This window comes from Sinocyclocheilus anshuiensis, unplaced genomic scaffold (assembly GCF_001515605.1).
Source record: "Sinocyclocheilus anshuiensis isolate Anshui unplaced genomic scaffold, SAMN03320099.WGS_v1.1 scaffold967, whole genome shotgun sequence".
Lineage (NCBI taxonomy): Eukaryota > Metazoa > Chordata > Actinopteri > Cypriniformes > Cyprinidae > Sinocyclocheilus > Sinocyclocheilus anshuiensis.
Window position 1 is genome coordinate 645,909 of NW_015542427.1, and position 12,164 is coordinate 658,072.

General features: G+C 36.6%; 1 protein-coding gene across 8 annotated transcripts in view; it reads right to left on the reverse strand.

Annotated features, from left to right (window-relative positions):
- sulf2b (sulfatase 2b) overlaps positions 1-12,164 on the reverse strand; it is a 151,120-nt gene that overhangs the window by 16,228 nt on the left and 122,728 nt on the right. For all 8 annotated transcript variants that reach the window (XM_016492988.1, XM_016492987.1, XM_016492989.1 and 5 more), the window contains 5 exons: positions 9,828-9,978; positions 7,983-8,158; positions 4,811-4,939; positions 1,892-1,948; positions 1,636-1,768 (listed from right to left, as the gene is read on the reverse strand). In XM_016492988.1, coding sequence (XP_016348474.1) covers positions 1,636-1,768; positions 1,892-1,948; positions 4,811-4,939; positions 7,983-8,158; positions 9,828-9,978 — 646 coding nt within the window. The remainder of the gene's footprint in view (positions 1-1,635; positions 1,769-1,891; positions 1,949-4,810; positions 4,940-7,982; positions 8,159-9,827; positions 9,979-12,164) is intronic.

Below are 12,164 nucleotides of genomic sequence, written 5' to 3' on the forward strand. Positions count from 1 at the left end.
CTGCTAAATGACTAAATGTAAATGTAAATGTAAATGTAATATCACCTCATTTCCCAACGATTCTCAAACGATTAATTCGAAGCAGTTCAAGATTCAGTCTCTCTAAACCCCTCCTTTCCGTGAGCCTGCTCTGCTCTGATTGGTCAGATGGTCCAGTCTGTTGTGATTGGTCTACCGCGTACAGCACGGAAACTGTCGGAAACTAAACGCCCATTGCCATAGTTCTGTGTTGAACGCTCGATAGACAATATAAACATCTGTTATTTATCATACTTACAGGTTGTGATTCAGTGGAGTCAGCTGGTCCAAATAAACTGGGTACTGAGCCATCTTTCAAGAGCAAGCGTTTTGTGAATCGCGTGTTGAACTCCCAAAGATTAGAGAAGCAGTCGAACACAAAAAAAGATTGAGGTTGTACTGTTGTGGTACAGTGGAATAATGAATTTTAACCACTGATTCTTTGCAGCCTCATCTTTCGGAAGTGAAAATAAAACTAATTTACTTTCACAGTGTAGGACACAGCGTCTTCTCGACATGACGTTAACCACACGAACAAGTTGCAGAGTTTGAGGGCGGGTCAAGTTGTTCGCGGCCAGCAAACGGAGAACATAGGCGGGCATTGTGCAAAGGTGTTACCCAGTGACGTGTAGACGTCCGTCACGGGAGTGAGATTCGAATTACTGACGACTCGTTTAGGCTGTTCAGAGTCGATTCTTTCATTTGGGAGACAATAATTTGATTTATCGTGCATTTTTGGCTTTGCAGATCGTTTACATTCACATACAGCTACATTGCACACTGCATGAAAGGCAATATTCAAAATGGCATAATAGGGGCACTTTAATATATTTTAAAATGTAATTTATTACTGTGATGAAAAGCTGGATTTTCAGCATCATTACTCTAATCTTCAGTGTATTCATATATAATAATATATAGTTGTTTTACATTATTGTTTTTACTAATATGATTGATTATACATAAATCAGAAATTGTAAATTATTCATAAAATAACTTGATGAAGTATTAAAAATAAATAATAAATAAATCAATGTAGTGTTAAAAAAATAATAAATACAGGTGCATCTCAATAAATTAGAATGTCGTGGAAAAGTTCATTGTTAAGGTGTTTTTCCTGAGTGGTGGGTAATAGTAGTTCACAGACATGCTGGTTCTGATGGCATTAGCTGGTGAAGACATGGCTCATGAATATTTATTATGTTATGCACAAACGATTGAACATGAGATTTTAGTGTTTTAAATAGTCTATGTGACATATTGAGGTCAGCAGTAGAGTTTTTGCTCATTTGCAAGTCAAAATTGAAAGGCAAACAATAACATTATGATGAGGAATGTCCAAAAATCATCCACACAACAAGTTCTCCAGCACATCGAGCTGCTATTTGTGACATTTCGTTTGATAACTTCATCCCTAAATCTGCTGCTGTCGGCTCTCAGGATTTTTGTAGGTCAATGAATGCATGCATCAACAAACGAATGTTAAGTCTGAAACGCTGGACTTGTGGTAATGTGGAGAAGTGGGTTGTAATCCTGTCTGCAATTTATTATTTTAATGTCAGAGATTGTCAGGAAAAAAAGAAGAGGAAGGATTCTTCTGTGTGTTTGTTGTTGTACCTGACCGATCTGTTCACATGGCGTCTGGTACTCTGCGCGCTGGCACAGGTCTTTAACACGCTGGTATTTGGGCAGGTAGTTCTCCTCCTGGGCCATATCCTTCCCATCATTCAACACTTTATGCAGCAGTTTTCTGTCACCAGAGAAGTAAAGAAAAACGTTTCTGAAACGTTATCTGAATAAACATACGCTGACCTTTCACACCAAAAACCCATAGCTCTCCGGCTGTTTTCACATTTAATTTGCGTTGACTCACCCTCTCTCCACCAGGAACGAGTCCCTCCACACTTTTCCTTTCTTGTTGAGCTGGAACCTGCAATTAGGAGAGACGGATGGATATTGATCTACGGCTTTGTTACTGATCACCTGGAACAGCAAATTGTCCAGAAATTGGCCGTTTCTCAGTGAACTCAAATGATGACTAAATCCAACAAACTGAGACCGAGATTGAAAAAATAGTAATGCACAAAAATGACAAACAACTTAAACTGAAATCCAGCCTGCAATTTAAAGTGCTTTTTCCCTCCTCTACTATCCCTGATGAAAAACAGAAGGAGGAAAACAGAAGTGCTCTGTGCACCTCCTGACCTTTTCTGCAGATATGAGCTATCGATCGGTGCTCTCACACACACTCTCTGATCTCCGCAGGAGTTTCTGCCAGATTTAGGAGTGTTCTGGTTGGCCTTTTCTCCTATTCAGACTCCTATTGTTTTTATTGATGCCTTGGTATTTGCCAAGGCATCATCACTGCACAAAGCCTAAAGCCAAAGTTATGTGTACTTTGCTCCATGCCATTTGTGTAATGGACATGAATGATACTTTAAAATTGTGTCATGAGGGTCTGCAGGGTCCTCACTATGATATAATTTCATGTTTTATGTTTTTAATGTTCCGTTATGTTGGTTACACCACAAAGTCTGTTTATTAATAAACAATGGAAGCCCGTTTCCGCCACTGAATAAAAAATAAAACAAGGTAATGCGACTTTTTATCTCACAATTCTGACAATTGTGAGTTACAAAGTCAGAACTGCGTGATATAAACTTGCAATTCTGACTTTTTTTTATCTCGCAATTCTGACTATTTTTCCCACAATTCTGAGATATAAACTCAAAATTGAGAGTTATAAAGTCCAATTCTGAGGGAAAAAATTCTCAGAATTGCGAGATATAAGTGAGATATAACAAAAGTCAGAATTGTGAGATAAAAAGTCGCAATTACCTTGTTTTATTTTTTTATTCAGTGGCAGAAACATGCTTCTATAAAATAACAGTGAAGCAGTACTTTCTTTTACTACTTGCTACTTTCTTTTCAAGAATTTCAATCTCTGAATGAGCCTTTTTCATTATATTACTTTATACCCCAAAATAATCAGAAAAAAAAATTATTAGAATTAGAAATTATAACAAGCTCATCATAGACAAGGTGAATTCAAATCATTGTATGTATGTAATGTATTTTTAGTTAGGGACGGGTGTTATGGCAAAAATATAGCCCTACAAGGAAACAAAAGAATGACAGATCATTTAGACCAAAATAAGGGTGGGTGACATGACCAAAATCTTATTTCACTTATATTTTATTTAAATAATAATCAAAAAAGTCGTAAACTGTAGCTGTCAAGTCAGATCGTGGAGACAGTTTACTTGTTCACAATCTAATATCATCATATCGCACACCCCTATTATTAGACATATTTAAGACCAGAATATCTTGGGGTTGGGTTTATTTGACCACCTAGTAAACACCCAGAGACCCTAGCAACTGTTTAGAGATGCTCTCAAAACCAGAACACCTTAGCATGTGGAAGCTGATGAAATATAGAAATATTTATTTAATGAGTGTCTATCTGAGGTGATTGAGAGCACAAGGGAAGTGCAAGCCCTCCATCTCCCTGCCAGTCATCTTTCCTGAAAGCCCCTCTTCCCTCCGGATTTCTTATTTCCTGTCCCCCCCCACCTCCTGCTGAGATATGCATCTCTTCCTCTCATCTGAAATAAAAGAGGTACGCGGGCTAGCGGAAGAGTGCAGAGATGAGATTTCATCAGGTGTCACGGTAATGAGGGGTTCTGTGTCAGTAGGATGCCTGGCAGACTGCCATCTGCTGCCACTCAATGACAATGAAGTGAGGCGAGGTGTTATTCCTACGGCTCTGATAGCCTCAGGATTAGGCTACACGTAGTGTGTCGTTATCCTCAGGAAACTCAGCATTACAAGCTGATCAAGTAATATAGTGAAGTAGCTAGTAGCTGCACTGAAAAAGATAACACTGAGGCGCAAATTTATTAAACAGTTGTGCCAGTTTTGCATGTGCTAACCTGTATATTATTCACAAACCACCCACAATCCAGTTCATCCAGGTGCCAAGCACTGTGCTGTGGGTATTTACAGTAAATTAAATTTCTGTCATTCCTTTCATCACAAACACACCTCCTTTATATGTAAATTAGGTTCATTATAGATTGTGGCTTGTTCACAAAAAGCGTTGTACTATTATATGATGATGTACTGTTTGCCTGCTTACCATCTTTATATGAACTGAAGTTCATATTAAAAAATGATACAAAAGAAAAAAATGTTTCTTAGTTGCATTGCGATTCTCTCTTCAATGATGAAATCTTTATACATTTGCAAATACAATTGTTTTAATTTATTGTTAATTTGCAATTGTTTTTTTTAAGAAAAGTACTTATAATTAAGGAATTAATGTGTATAAATTAAATATTTCATGTAGTTCAATTGATTAATTAATAAGAAAAGATCAAGAATAATTTTGATTAAAATCAAGAATAATTTTGATTAAAATCAAGAATAATTTTGGAATCAGATCATGACTTTCACAACTGAAGTTGGATCGAATCGTGAAGTGCCTAAATCTTCACACCCCTAGTAAAAGACATGTTTGTATATATTTTTGATTGATCATGGCAGCAATTATTCATCAAATGATGGAGAACAGAAAGGCATTCTTAGTGAAATCACCCCTTAAACCAAACTTTCTTCGTATCTCCAGCCTTGTGGACAGTTCATCAGTTTATGTTTTTCAATACATGCATTTTCTTCAAACTATATCAGATGAGTTGACTTTTTTGTTCTGCTCATGTAATCATGGAAGCACAGGCTCTCAGTTTCTGAAATACGGAAAAAAAAGGCACACTTCAGTAGACATCCTCACCTGTTCATCATGCGGTCTGTGTCCAGAAGTTTGAGGATGGACTTGCCGTCCATGTCTGGTGGAACGTCCATCCCTGCAATGTCCAGGATGGTGGGGGCCAAGTCTATGTTCAACACGATGTGGGGGTTGCTATGGAAACAGAAGAGGGGGTTGCCATTTGACATAATGGTCAGAAACCAGACGAGCAGTAGATAAATACTGACTGATAACAGAGACAGTGATAAAATAGAGAGATCCAGAACTTGCTCAAAAACAGAATACAGCTGTACTACACTGAATATTTTAATGGATATAGCCTACACTGCATACTGTTTACTATTAGTATGTAAAACAGTATGCATTATGCAACAATATACTATGTGTCTTTGAAAAGTCATCATCCACTGAGGTGGTGCGCCATGATAGGTGGGAATTTTCTTCATTTCTACAAGTGTACATATATTGATGTGCACTTGTTCCCTATGTTTGCTGTCTTTCAGACTGAGCCTATATGATTTGGGACGTCACTTGAGATGGTTGAATACCCAGTGAAGTATTGGGCAATCAGATGCACACTGTCCATGAGCAAAGATGGCAGAATGCAGGTCACATACTTTCAAGGCTACATGCGCCGCCTGAGCAACTATCATTTAGATAAATGTGAACGCTAACACAGTGGTGCTCAAACCTTCTGACTCCAAGCGAGGCCCCCCATTGTCCAAGCCAATATTCAAACATCCCAAGATATTTCCGGGGACTTCTGCTGTTATGACAAAGCTGCTTGTTTTCAAACGTTTTTTTTTTTACAATTTATTTATTGAAATAGGAGTGGAGAGGAGAGAATTGTCAATTTATTAAAACAACAACAACAATAATGCTAATGCTAATAATAATAATAATAATAATTATTATTATAGATTAGAAAAATAATATAAAACAATTAGAAATAGATATAAAATAGTATCAAATAATGAAATGTAATTTCAAAAGATTCAAGAACTGAATGTTCTTCAGGGTTCAATAATGAATTTAAAAGATTTTTCCACTTGTTTGTGATTATGGGATAAGGCTTTTAAAATCATTTTAACTCACAAATGGCAATTTTTACCGAATAAAATTGTAGCATTTGGACCAATCAGACACACAATTTTTCATTAGATTTAACAAATCAATTATTCATTAGATTAACAAATAATCACAGACCCCTCACCCAATAAACATACTGGGTGCCAGCATGTCTGGGAACGACCCCAGGCCCCTGGTTACCATGGCAACCAGGACACCTCAGCCAGATCAGATAAACTTTTTCGACCTAAAGGTATGTAGAGAGAAACTTCCTCCTACTCAGTTCTCTCTGAAACAGACTGCTATAGGAAATGACTTCTTACATTAATTCATAGACAAAATTTTCTATGACTTTCCTATCATGCATATCCCCAGGTCTTTGTGTTTGATTACTACCTCCTTGTATATGGTCTTGTGTATTGTATACTGTTTTAATGCATGCTTATGACAGGTCACTAGTTAAGGTAAACTCACCTATACCATGTTTGGCCTCTATGAATTTGTCTTTGGATGATCTAACTGAGAGTGTATATAATATGTGGATACCTATGCAACATGTTAGTTTTCTAAGAATATTTAATAGTTTGCATATCAACATCCAATCCAGTTCCATATGCAAATTACCATGCTCTCAGACAAAGGGTTATAAAACTCCCCAGTATTTCCAACCTCCCGCTTGGAAATTCAGCCTTTCTCATTGGACAAGCCCATCCTGAGAGGCGGGACTCGTCTCAGACTTTAAAGGGCTCACACACAGTTCCACCCAGGTCTTCTGCTAAATCTTCTGATTGCTGCCCATGTGGAGAGCCTGAGCCGGTGTGGGCGTGCCCGGTGGGCTCCAACATATAGCCTTTCAGTCTGCGGTCCTGTTAGCTTCTGAGAAGATAAGGATGAGAGCTAGAAACTCTTCTGCAACCCTTAAGTCTGCGCCAGGCTTCGGCCTAGTCTTTCCACTTCAAGATCCTTTGACTCAGACTGGTTCTTTTCCATCAACCAACTTCAGCAAAGATCAACTTGATGAGAATCGCTTTGGGAACGCCCTTGCGTGACCGCGTTCTGAAGCATGTGTAAAATCAGTCCAATGGAGCAGCGAGAGGTCGCGAGCGGCCTTAACCAGGAAAAGAAAAACTGCTCATCATCATCTTGCGGCCTCTTGAAAGTGTGCTGAGGCCCCTGGTTGAGAACCACTGTGCTAACAGATAGCTTTCTATTATAGTGATATATTAAACATTCACCTTCTGACACTGGAGAACACATCAAACCCCTCAACATGCTTACTGTGGCTGTTCATTTTGATTAAAAAAATTATTCAAAACTAATGAGTGTCAGTTTCAACTGACCGTTTCAAATCCTCAGTGGAGATTAATCCAATCACATCCGCTCAGTTTTCAAAAAGTAAATTCGGCTCATCTCTCTCTCTGATTGTATTGCCTAAAGGCACATCTGATGTTGAACTGGCCCCAGCTGTGCCTTTCTCACCCTGAGACTCTTGCCAAACTCTTTATCCTCTTTTCCGTGGCTTTCTTTCACAGTAAAAAGTGTTGCGGTCTTCACATGAGTGGACTTTACTGCTGTTAATCTGCTTTTCTGAGAAAGAGAGAAGCCAGACCACACAGCAGACTAGTGAGTAATGATATAAAATGCTGATGAGAGAAAGAGAGAGCGAGTTTTTCTACATTTAAACAGAGCTCTGGTCTGGTGCTCCCGTGGGGATGCAGGTTCAAATATGGCCTGCAACATGTGCTGATCTCATTGGAAAGTCATTAAAACCCCATAAATCAAGTTCAGACCTCATTAAAGAATAACTGTGGCCTCTGTACTAAAACATGAATTACTATAGACATAAACGTTATATTAAATTATATGCTACCTGAATAATATTATACTAAAAATATACTTTTTGGGAGATAATCATATTTTAAGAGCTTCAATTCTTCAATGCATTGCAATGAGACATTCTATTACATTATATTAACATTTTCTATTTATATAAATATATGAATAAATATAGATATTGATTTATCATGGTGCTATCATCTAAAAGCACCATGTTTTTTTGCGATGGTTGTCTTTGTCATGTCTATTGGATGGCGTCATCGGATACACGCACACAAACGAGAGCACTCACATGCCTCCTGCCTCCACATTTGGGCCGCGGATGTAAAAGGGAACTCTGATGTCAAACTCATAGGGCATGGATTTCCCCTTGACCAGTCCGAACTGACCGATGTGATATCCGTGGTCAGCTGTGTAGATCACATATGTGTTGTCCAGCTCTCCAGTGTCCACCAACATGTTGTATATCTACATTCAGAAAGAAGAAACATTACAATAGTAGAATAATTGATAAGGTACAATAGCTTCTTTTGTGGTTGCAGAAAAGCAAGACAAAAGCATCATGGGACATTCTGAAACTGTGAATTTACCAAAAAAAAAAAAAAAGGAAAAAAAACACATTTGTTTGGTTTTGTGAAATGGATCACTGCACTCAGTGTTGTTGCTGTTAAATGAACAATTAAAAAAATGCTAATTGAACTTAAGCTAAATAAAATATTAAACATTAGATGGAAAACGTAAACAAAAATCAGAAATGTTGCTTTGGTAACTAAGTGAAATAAAACAAGTAAGTTTAAGTACTAAAGAAAAACTAAAACTGCAATAAAAATAAATGAAACTATTTAAAAAAAGTAATTTCAGTATTGCAAATGTTAAAAAAGCAATAAACTAATAAAAAGACAAAAGCACCAAATCTTTAAACAGAAAATATTAAAATAAAAGCTTTTTCAGAATATTAATAAATACCATAATAGAACATAAATAATACTAAAATAACAATGATTGCAATATAATGCACCATAGTACTGTAGCATTGTTAAAGTACCATAAAGTAGCATGCAAATACCACGGTACACAATTATTTATTACCATGGTGTATCTGGAGTAAATGTGGAAATGTTCTCAACTGGGAAAATAATTCATACAGATAGATAAGTAATTTGCTCCTTATTAATAGTAAAGTAGTTGTTAAATTTAGTTATGGGGTAGGATTAAGGGATCTAAAATGTGACCCTGGAGCACAAAACCAGTCTTAAGTCGCTGGGGTATATTTGTAGCAATAGCCAAAAAAAAAAACACTGTATGGGTTTCAATTATCGATTTTTCTTTTATGCCAAAAAATCATTAGGATATTAAGTAAAGATCATGTTCCATGAAGATATTTTGTAAATTTCCTACTGTAAATATATTAAAACTTGATTTTTGATTAGTAATATACATTGCTAAGAACTTCATTTGGACAAATTTTAGGACGATTTTCTCAGTATTTAGATTTTTTTGCACCCTCAGATTCCAGATTTTCAAATAGTTAGTTATCCTAACAAACCATACATCAATGGAAAGCTTATTTATACATCAAAAAATTTACCCTTATGACTGGTTTTGTGATCCAGGGTCACAAATGGAATCTAAGGGTGCAAAAAAATCAAAATACTGAGAAAATCGCCTTTAAAGTTGTCCATATGAAGTTCTTAGCAATGCATATTATTACTAATAAAAAATTAAGTTTGAATATATTTACAGTAGGAAATTTACAAAATATCTTCATGGAACATGATCTTTACTTAATATCCTAATGATTTTTGGCATAAAAGAAAAATCTATAATTTTGACCCATACAATGTATTTTTGGCTATTGCTACAAATATACCCCAGCGACTTAAAACTGCTTTTGTGTTCCAGCGTCACAAATATGGTCATGCAAAATAAGGCATTAATATGTGCTTTTTAAGTACTAATAAACAGCCAATATGTTCCTAATATGCATGCTAGTTAATAGTGAGAATTGGTCCTTAAAATAAAGTGTTGCCATATGGTTAAGAATAGTTTATAAATATTCTACTTTTATATTTAGATAAAAATGTATTATATTTATGCATAATTCATGTAATTTGTATAACATGTATAACTGATGTACCTTCTCCACACTATCATCCACGGACAGCAGTGTTTGCAGTCTCTTGCGCTGCAGCATGTTGGTGAACTCCATGTGAATGGGCTTCATGGGGCCGGTGTAGCGCATAATCCAGTGTTTGTCTGGATTAGGGGCGTAGTTATAACTGGGCGTTCTGAATGGAGAAGAAAAGAGTCGCAGTCAGTGGACCCGCTGAAGCATGACTGAGGGAAATCGAGAGAGTTTTCAGAGCGTCTCGAGACACTGTTTGTCGACTCTGTTCTGCTGATGTTGGAGGAAAGCAAGCAGACAGATTTTGACAGCTGGGATGTGTCTGCGTGAATGTGTGAAAGTACGTCTGTGTGTGTGTGTGTGTGTGTGTGTGTGTGTGTGTGTGTGTGTGTGTGTGTGTGTGTGTAGTCAGGGTCAGAATTACAAATGACAGCAATCGACTGAGTTCTCTTTCTCGTCTCCTCGAAAATGACACATTGCAATTTTACAGTCTCATGGTTTCTCAGGCGCTGACTGACAGACTGACATTCTGGGAATGTAATGCTTGTTCAACCATTATTGAGGGCTAAAAAGAGAGAGAAGTGTTTGTAGCTCCTCCTCCTCGCTCCTGTGACAGGTGCGAGAGGCCTATTAGAAACAAACAGCACTTACACTCCATGCCTTTACAGTTGTGATTAAAAGCCCCTGGCTCTATTGTTTACAGCCATTACTTAAAGTCCTTCTACAGACAAATCAATGTGAGCATCATCGCGCTGATCTGCTCGCTGCCTGGCCTTGTTTTGAGGGTGCTGTATATTCAAACTGATAACAACTTAGTGACAACAAGGGACGATGTAACTCTCTCTGTCTCTCTTTAGTGTATCTATTTTTGTCTGTACTGGGGCCTGAAAGAAATGTGTACTGATGTTCCTTTGTCACTTGTTTCTATTTCTTTCTGTCTAGACAGTAGCTCTGATTCAAAACTAAGTGTGCTGTCAACCTAGACATATAATAAAATATGACATGCTTTAATTAATATCTCCCTACTGCTGTTCCGGAAGGTGAGAAGTAGTGGTGGGAATTTTTTTCATCTGTGATTTGAAAGAACTTACAAAAACAAAAATTATTCAAATTTGTTTAATGATTCACTCATTGAAGTTTTCTGTGCATTATATCGATATATAGTTTTTCCTGCAGTTTTTATCAAATCCCTGTTCATTAATTTATTTCACGAACATAATTCATTTTTTTTTCAATCCAATCACAAGTAGAAGACGCTAAAAAAGTGTAAACAGGGTCTAAAACGTTTTGAGCTTGTCCACTTTCGACCACTTCCAGAGGTTGCTGCTGCATTTTACCAAAACGCACAAATTACAGTCAAAATTGCAGCTGCTTTCTTTATCCTTTTTATTTGTTCCTTTCCCGATTGCTTGGGTTTCTATACTCATTCAAGATGAGTAAACAGAATAGTTGATAAATATTTTAATCAACACAGAAACGTTTAAAAATAGTTCTAAAATATTTTAAAGGGGTCATATGATGCTGCTAAAAAAGAACATTATTTGGTGTATTTGGTGTAATGAAATGTGTTTATGCGGTCCTCTATGCTCCGCCTTTCTGAAACGCGTTGATTTTTACAAAGCTCATCGGTCTGAAAAAGCGAGGTGTGCACTGATTGGCCAATAAAGAATATCTCTTTGGATTTGAGACTTTAGTCTTTGCAACTTTACAGATTTTCTTTATGCACCAAGAGCTTGTAACACTCCAAAGAGAAAGGAAAAATTTTAATCGCATCATATGACCCCTTTAAATAAAAAAAAAGAAAAAGAAAAATAGTTCTAATCTGATTCACAACACACTATTCTGGGCAACATTTAAGTGCTCTGTATTTTTAAGTTAGACTATCATGGCATTAGCTTAGCAACATGCTAACATCAAACTTAAGTCGAACTGACAGTGAACAGTAAACAGAAAAGATTATAAATAAAGCATTCAATAAAGAAAAGTGTTCTAATCAGATTCATAACACTATTTCATGAAATATTTGTATGCTATGTATTTTTAAGCTTTTTAGACTATCAAGCCATTAGCTTAGCAATGCTAATGTCAGACTCAAGTGGAATTGACTGTAAACAGTAAACAGAAAAGTTGATTATAAATATAGTAATCAATATGCCTACAATAAATTGTTGAGTAAAAATAGTTCTAATCTCATTCGTAACACTATTTCACTAATTATTTGAGAGAATTGAATGTTCCCCCATTCAAAGATATAGGAGTTGCACTTGCATGCCCGAGAGGCGTTTCAAAGATGGCCGCCGAGTGACATGACTTGTCTTAAAAGGACTTTGGTAAAACTCAAGTCGATTT